Source organism: Alexandromys fortis, unplaced genomic scaffold (genome assembly GCF_014885135.2).
Source record: "Alexandromys fortis isolate MF-2015 unplaced genomic scaffold, M_Fortis_MF-2015_v1.1 scaffold_1150, whole genome shotgun sequence".
In the NCBI taxonomy this organism is placed as follows: Eukaryota; Metazoa; Chordata; class Mammalia; order Rodentia; family Cricetidae; genus Alexandromys; species Alexandromys fortis.
Genome location: NW_026069014.1, coordinates 2460 through 11350, shown reverse-complemented (window position 1 = coordinate 11350; position 8891 = coordinate 2460). Strand labels below are relative to the sequence as shown.

Sequence of the window (8891 nt, the reverse complement as noted above, 5' to 3'; positions counted from 1 at the left end):
TAAGGAATGTACTGGATCTACCTAGCAAAGCCACGGCTTTAATCCTACTCATATTGCTCAGTAATTTAAAGGCTCGTGTGGTCAGAAAAAGAGAGATATATAGTAAAGAGAGATTCAAAGACAAAGAAAATTTTAAATGATTTACAGTGTTAAAAATGTATGCAGACTAAAAGTTAAAATTCTTAAAGTAAAAAAAAAGTAAGAAAAAAAGAGAAGTTGTGTGTGGTAGTACACGCCTTTAATCCCAACACTTGGAAGGCAGAGTGGAAGTAGGCCAGGACAGCTTCAAACTCAGAGATCTGTTAACCTCTGCCTCCAGAGTGCTTGAATTAAAGATATGTAACATCATGCCAGACTTAGGTTCTATCCCTTAAAGGGCCTACTATTAAGGGAGAAGTGGAGACTCACTTCAATCCTTTGTGGTATGGCCTAAGGTTAGGGACATCTTTCCTAGAGTACCTTCTCAGATAAAAAAAGAGACCAGAAGAAATGTTAAGGAAACTTTTAATGAAGTCATAGTGTAGGGAAAGGATATTATTTCTTGCAAGAAAGAATAAGGCAAGCCATGTAGGAAAATAGCAAAGAACCAAGTTGTATCAAGTCTTTTTTTTTATTAAGGGTTTTATTGAAATAGGCCTGAAATTGCATTCTGCTGAGGATAACTTGATTGATGGTGTGAAAACTGTATTCTATCTCCTCAGGCTACCTAAGAAATAAATTAACTTTATTGCTTCTGGTGTAATTTTGCAGTCAGTTAAAGGATGTTCTATGTGGTTCAAAACTCAGCATGGATGTTTGAGATAGGAGAAGGTTAACCAAACTTAATTGCTACAAGTTTGCCAAATTGCTAGTTTGGGGCCAGAAAGAAATGGATAGTTATATTACTTGTCATTAGTCCACCCTTTAGTTTTGTGGCTAACTTAAGCCTCCAACTTACTCTTCTACTTCATTTCTTAAACAAGCAGTAAAAAATAATTTGAGAGCCAGGCGGCGGTGGCGCATGCCTTTAATCCCAGCACTCGGGAGGCAGAGGCAGGCGGATCTCTGTGAGTTTGAGGCCAGCCTGGTCTACAAGAGCTAGTTCCAGGATAGGAACCAAAAGCTACAGAGAAACCCTGTCTCAAAAAATCAAAAAAAAATTTTTTTTGAGGATTGCTTAGTAATACATTGACCTTTGAAAGATTTAAGATGCTCCTCTCCCAGTTCTCTAATTCCTTGCCTACCCATCATGAAGATGCTGTGTGAGAAACTTAGATGGACATTTTTCTATCTTTCCACAAGGTCAGAATTTATTGAGTAAATAAATGTTGAAGTTATATTGGTTTTATTGACAATGGTTTGGCAAGCAGTTCCAATTTACCTTGATAATTGGTTATTGGAAAATGGTTCTTTTATTTCTATCTTAATTACTAATATTAATTATTGGTTATTAATCTTAATAGTAACATTAATTATCAATGGAAAATATTGATACTTCACACAATAATAAACAAACATGAAGATTACATAATGACTGAAAAGGGTTAAAGAGATTGCAGAATTCAGAGATACCATTTTGAAGTTATAGAAAGAGGCCTGTTCATTCTCCAAGGAAGTCTGTAGGGGACCAGATAAGAAGTCGTATGAAGCACGGCACAGAGCTGTTCTCAGTTGCAGAAATGTCAGATGCAGTTACAGGTGATATGACATTTCCACTGTGAGTTTTACTTTGGCTAAGTGTCACAGGCAGAAGAAACTGGAAACTGCACTACTGCTTGAGCTCAGAAACAGAGGCAGAATCTTTTGATGTAGCTAATTTCCTGGACAAGGCTCATGACAAGTGATCTCTGACTGGTAGTGTGCCTACCATACTTTGGTCTTGAGGTGCTCCTTCTTTTACAGTCCCAAGTGATGGGTTCTATAAGGTAGAATTGATAAATTCATGTGGCTGTTGTTTCTGGTATGACTTAATACATTTGGAGATATTATTTACTAGTGTAAATAATCATTTTATGCCTCTTGATATTCTGTCAATTAGTGGTTGTCACTTGTGTAAACAAAATATATAGTCATAGTCATTATCTCTTGGTTCTTACACTCAAAATGGAATAGTTCAGGTCAAGGCTGTTGCTTTCTTTATCAAATTGAATAATTTAAGACAAAGCAGGCCAGCTTATTATCCTCTCTACCATACTCAGGATCAGTCCTACAACACACAAAACTTTAAGAAAAAGCTCACCCAAACCATAGCTACTTGTTACTAGGGAAACTGATGAAAATGGCCCTTCCAAGGTACTTGGGTGGATAAGGTTAGTGTTAGGACTACACATGAGTGAAATTGGATCTGAATCCAAAAAAGGAATTCTGATTCCCGGTGTATAGCCAGGATTACAGGCAGAAGGCTGATATCAAAAATCTATACTTGGTGCTTTTATAGTATTTCTCAGCCTCCTATGTGCATACCAAGATGTCCATAAATGTCTGCCAAATTGTTGTTCCTGTGAAATGAGAGCTATGTATCCATTATTTCACCAGCTTACTGGTATAACTATTCAAACACTGCCTTTCTGATTGCTCTCAGGTGATAGATACAATGCTGGAGTTACAAAGTTCTAATGGCTTCATCAACTTTTATGAGGTACCCAAGGTAGAAAACCACAGACCAAACCAAACTACCTTGTTTCAGTCTTTTTTTTTTTTTGGTTTAATTTATTTTTTTCATGTTTATTTATTTATTAATTAAAGATTTCTGTCTTCAGTCTTCTTGGTGCTTTAAAAAAAGTCTTCATGTATATCATCTATCTAGTCAGCATATGAAAAAATGTCAGAGGCAAAATTAGAAGGAAAATGTAAATAGAACAACATTCTTTACACTTTATATTTACTTTCCAAATATTTCTGATAATTTATTCTAATAGGTCTTCTTTGGCAATGTGGATTCATCTGGGATTAAGCACAATAGTTTTAATCCTCCAATTATTGCTCGGTATATCCGTTTGCACCCTACTCATTCTAGCATCCGCAGTACTCTTCGAATGGAGTTGATGGGCTGTGATTTAAGCAGTAAGTGCCAAATCATCCCATATTATTTTATTTTTTTTTCTCTCAACCATGAGTAGAATATCTGTTTTAGTTATCCTGAGACTGTGAGGAGGGATTTTTATCACAGAATAGAGGACTGTCAGTGATTAAAAACAAAACAATCAAAACAATCCCGCATAGTCCTAAAATAAACAAAAACAACAAAACCAGAGTTTGTTACTGTAGTTATACTAACAATAGGGTTCTCCAAAAACAGTCATCTCTTATGCTTTTATCAATAAGGAAATTGAAATCAAGCAGAGCTAATCAGAACCGACCAGAAAATCTGGGCATTTTAGCAATAATAGGAATTGTGTAAAAGTTGATGCCTGAAAATTATCGTGATAACAGTATATATAGAGGATTCAATGCAGCACAGTGAAGCCTATGCTGCAGCCTACCCATGTGACAACATTGCAATTTTATTTCTTTTAGGTTGTAGCATACCACTGGGAATGGAGAATAAAGTAATATCAGATACACAAATTAATGCCTCATCCTACTTCACCAATATGTTTGCCAGTTGGTCTCCTTCACAAGCTCGACTTCATCTCCAGGGAAGAACTAATGCCTGGAGACCTCAGGTAAGAACAACCTATTTACCACTTAACTAATAAAAATAGATAATAGAGCCTTGGAAAATAGGAGAAGCCTCGTTTTTCATAGGTATTTCTGTTCACGGTTCCTAAAAAGAATGTTTAGGGAAGTCAACGATGCCTCACAGGCACATGATTTTACACAGCATTCACTGAAGACAGAAATGATCATTAATGAACTATCTGGAAGAAAAGAATTTCTGTATGTAGTACTAGTATGTAGTACTGTGAAAACAGCCTGGTAGATAAAGTTCAATCCAGAGTTTGGGTATTACATTGCCAGACTTTATATTCTAGTAGATATGGTTCCTTAATTCATTCAGCACTTACTAGAAACCTATTAAGTGGATGACCCAAGAAGATTAAAAAAGAAAAGAATTATGAAAAATTTGACCCTCATGATTATTAGTCAAATAAAGGAGGCAAACAAACCATTATATAGGGAGATAAGTAATGTAGTATGATTAAAAAGAAAGTTGTGGATTTATGGAAGCAAATAGTGAAAAGGATATTTTTCCAATATTTCTTCCTCAGGTAAATGATCCAAAAGAATGGTTGCAAGTGGACTTACAAAAGACAATGAAAGTCACCGGAATAATAACCCAGGGAGTGAAATCTCTCTTTACTAGCATGTTTGTGAAAGAGTTCCTTATCTCTAGCAGTCAAGATGGCCATCAATGGACTCACATTTTACACAATGGCAAAGTAAAGGTATGTCCTCATTAAAAAGGCAGAGTGGGTATAGTGACTCAAACCTATAATCTTGTCATTCAGTTCAAGGCCAACTTGGGTTACAGAGTGAGACCCTGCCTTTAAAAAAATTACAGATGTAACACCTGTCTTAGATTTTGACATTTAGGGATAGAACCACATTGCTTTGTGACCATCCTCTCAGGACAAAATTTAATAAATACCTACATTAACAGAACATAGTGAGTCCAAGCAAAGGTGCAAACTTCCAAGGAAAAAACAAAGTACAGCCGAAAGTTGCTGCTCACGGAAATGGAAGTCATATAGAATTGGTTTTCTTTTTGTATTTTGAAAAATGCTTAATGATGCTCTTATGCTTACTAGCAAGGCTAGACTCCAAAACCTTCTTAACTTTAGCTCTAGTGGTCCATATACCCTTCAAGCTTGATGTAGATTTTCTAGATAATTCAACAAAGTATACTAAGTACAAGTATAACACAAGGTCTTAGTATGCCATGAGAATGTTTACATTATCTGTGGTAGTTTGTAATATTTTTTAAAATATTAAACTTTTTAAAATTTTTTTATTTATTATATGTTCAGTGTTATGTCTGTATGTATGTCTGCAGGCCAGAAAGGGTACCAGATCTCATTACAGATGGTTGTGAGCCACCATGTGGTTGCTAGAATTGAACTTAGAACCTATGGAAGAGCAGCCAATGCTCTTAACTGCTGTGCTATCTCTCCAGCCCAGTTTGTAATAATTTTTAAACCAAAAATTAACCATGGTGTGGTATGTCAGTTTTCTATTACTGTAAAAACCACTTGAGATAACCAACTTATGATGATGGATTGATGGTTTATTTAGAACATATGACAACAGCATAAATATCAGAATGGAGGGAAATAGAATAAGGAATTCTTTGGGAATTCAGGTTCTCAGGTATTCTACCAGGCCAAGGAAGGAGAGAATTTATTTTGTGGTTGGAGATGTGAGGGACTATAAGTAATGTCTGCCATTAAGAGTGAGCTTTGTAGCTGTTGGGGAATAAGAGAAATCCTAGATGTTTAACTGGAACAGAAGAAAGCTTAGCTTTATAGTGGGAGACTCTGCATCCTATCCTTTGTTTCCCTAGAAATTTAAGATGTTTAACAGTATGTTGCTATGACAGTGAGAGAAAGGGGCTGCATAATAGGAGGTCGTCTACATAAGTAGTTGGGAGACAGGTCAACAAGACAAAGGAGGTCAGTGCCCAGAGCCTGGCTGAAGAAATGGGAGAGAGCTCAGAACCTCCGGGCAAGGGCTGTCCAAATAAGCTGAGACAATTTCTCATGTCAGGGTCTTCCCAGGTAAAAACAAACAGATCATGTGAATCTGGGTATAAAGGAATGGTAAAGAAAGCATCCTTAAGGTCTAGAACAGAAAAGTAATAAGTAGAGAATGATATTAATTGGGGAGATGATGATGGGAAGCCACTGAAGGAAAGGAGGTACCCCATACTTTTGTGTCAAAGGGGGAGTCTGGAAGAGGATAGGGTGAAGTATTAGTATCAGCTAGTACACAAGGAGACTCTTCAAAGGCTAGAAGGAGAGGGGCAATTCCAGAAGGAGTTGGATGAAAAGAAAAGGGAAAGAGTAATTTAGACATATCTCTGCCCAATGTTGGGGTTGGAGAACTATTTATAATGAGAAAAGACTGAGTAATCAGGTTGTCTAAGAGGGAACAGAGGAGAGGACCTCTGTCCCTGGCCTGTTGGGGATGTCAACATCTATCACAGAGATCTGAGAAGGGTAAGTTTTCTCAGAATTAGCCAGAAGTATAGACCAAGTAATTCTCAAGAATCTATTAAAAATAATAGACGATCCAGAGTCAGAGATCTCCACTGGAACAGGTACAGGGAAGTAACCACTGAGTGAGTGAGCCAGAGCCAGAGACTGCTGAGAGTCCAGATGTGAATCTGGGACCTTCAAGGGAGTAGACCTAAGCCAAGACCCCTGTGGGTCTGGGCATGAGTCTAGGACCTCCCAGGAACTAGGCCTGAGCCAGGACCTCTGCAAATCTGTGTATGAGTCTGGGACCTCAGAGGGAGTAGGCTTGAGCCAGGACCCATGTTGGTCCCGGCATTGGTCTGGGACATCAAAGGGAATAGGCAGGAACCTAGAACCTCTGCAGGTCCGAGCATGAGTCTGGGACCTCTGAGGGAGTAAGCCTGAGCCAGGTCCTCTGCAATTCGGGGTGCACCCGAGCCTGGGAACTCCAAGGCAGTAGACCTGAGCCAGCAGCAATAACAATAGAGTGTATTGTTTAGGGGGTCTCCAGATCACCCTTGATCAACAAGATGGGTGTATTAGTCAATATTCTCCATAGGAACAGGAGAGAGAGAGAGAGAGATGTAAAGTGGATTTATTATTAGAGTAACTTATAGACTTTGGCTAGTCCAACAATGGCTATTTCCAGACAGAATGTCCAAGAATCCTGTAGTTGTTCAGTCTCTGTGGCTGGGTGTCTCAGCTGGTCTCCAGTCTCCATTAGAATCCTTAAGAAGTTGGCTCTAAACTTGATGATGGTGGCATACACCTTTAATCCCAGCATGCAGGAGGTAGAGGCAGATGGATCTTTATGAATTTGAGGCCAATTGGGTCAACAGAGAGAGCTCCAGGACAGACAGAGAAACCATGTCTCAAAAAAAATAAATAAAATACTTTAAATTAATAATAACAAAGCATTACATATCAAAATGGAAGGCAGAGAAAGATGGTGGCTGACTAAGCTGCTTCATTAACCATTTCCACTGAGACACACCAAGTTGAATAGTTAATCATATATAAATTCCTTTCACATGAGTTAAGGAAAGCAAATGAAAGACTATAGTGCCTGCTTTTGCTATTAAAGAATAGGCCAAAGACTTTGCTGACTCTCTATGGGAGGCCTTAGGAGTGGATGGGTGTGAGGTAGGGAGAAGGTCTGGGGAGTGGGAATAGGGGAAGAAGAGAGAACTGGTCTTGATATCTAAAATAAAAAAGATTGTTTTAAAATAAAAATAATAAAAATAAATAAGTCAAGATATATTAAAGAAAGCAGGAAGGAAAGCGTTGCCTCTGACCTGCCTCCCTGAACTTTAAGCAGCACAGCTTAGAGAGAGTTGAGGATGAGAGAAGACTTAAGATCAGGCCTTAGACTTGCAATCTAATTCCTGGCCTGACAGAGACAGCTGATGCTGAGTAATACATTAAACCTTCTATTATCAGGCCAAAACCCAAGTTCTGAGATGCTAGAACTGAGTTAAGACAGCATGAGAGAAACCAATTCCACCATTCTTTGAAACCCCTTTTCCAATCCCTGGTGACAGATAGGGAGGAAGATTCCACCTGCTGAGGAGTAGAGCATGAAAGCTAGCACAGCTTTTGACTTTGCCTTGGAGCTTATTTTCAGGCCCACTGTGATGAAACCCAATGCTGAAGACCCTGTATGAAGGCCAAAATTTCCAGATGGAGTTTATGGACTGGCTGCAGTACCTATAGTATACTTGTACACTAGTAGGATTGACTTGAGCTTCAGCCTGAAAGTGATGGAAGCGGGTGATATGGGCTGAAGCTGCCTTTGACACTGTACAGGTTATCAACACTGTTAAAATCTGAGGAGCCACCCATATTATCATCAATTTTGTGTCCAAAAGCCACGTTTACCAATAGTACCCCAATGTTGAACAGCATTATAAAGCAAGACCTCATTCACTGTGGGTAGGGCAGAGTAGTAAGAACAGTACTTTGCCTTAGAATTGGCTGGTGAAAACTAAGACTGGGCAAGTCCCAAAGACACCACCACCACTACCACCCATCCCCAGGAATTCATATTTGATGGAGCTTCTGAAATAACTCCTGTGCAGAGACATATAGTCTCCATCTATGCAATGTCTATTTCAGCTGTGGCAGGTTTCAGTGGGCCTTAGGCCATAAGGACACACCAGTAACAACCATCCTGTAATAGTACAAGCCTTACTCCCTCTTCTCTTTTATGCTTACCTTGGCAAGTTGTAGGCTCAGTGGGCTTGTACTTCAGTGGCTATTGGCTGAAGGAGCGAAGGTCCTCCCGCAGCACCTCTCCCTTTTGTTTAAATAAGAGCATTCTGAACCTACTACAAAATTATATACAATAAAAACAAATATCCTATCCTAACTAGGCCAAGTCTTGCATAATAAATAACTTGGACAAGTCATGAGAGAAAAGTTGCTATATTTACCTAGTCTTCAACCCCATAATAGATCCGAAAAGGGAAATAATGTTGCCTGAGTAATTAGGAAGTGCAATCAAACAACTTCCAAAGCATACAACAATCTAGTAAACCACCCCAAATGTTCACCTTTACCTACAAAAATTATCCTTTGTTGTTAGAACAAGAAAATGTAATAAATTTAACAGAAAATATGACATAGGAATATTGAATTCATGTGTTTTTCTTAATCTTTTTTATTTCTTCTTTCCTTTAAAACCTCATTGACTGTTTGTATGACCATACAACTCATTTTGGCCAAGAGTAAGTTAGT

At 38.4% G+C, this 8891-nt stretch overlaps 1 protein-coding gene across 1 annotated transcript; it reads left to right on the top strand.

The window, feature by feature from the left end:
* Positions 1 to 2897: 2897 nt before the first annotated feature.
* LOC126496097 (coagulation factor VIII-like) lies at positions 2898 to 4566 on the top strand (the record flags this gene model as incomplete). Its single annotated transcript, XM_050133666.1, has 3 exons — positions 2898 to 3042; positions 3496 to 3644; positions 4191 to 4566. Coding segments are annotated over 3 exons (486 nt in total), but the record flags the coding sequence as incomplete, so codon positions are not given.
* Positions 4567 to 8891: the final 4325 nt, after the last annotated feature.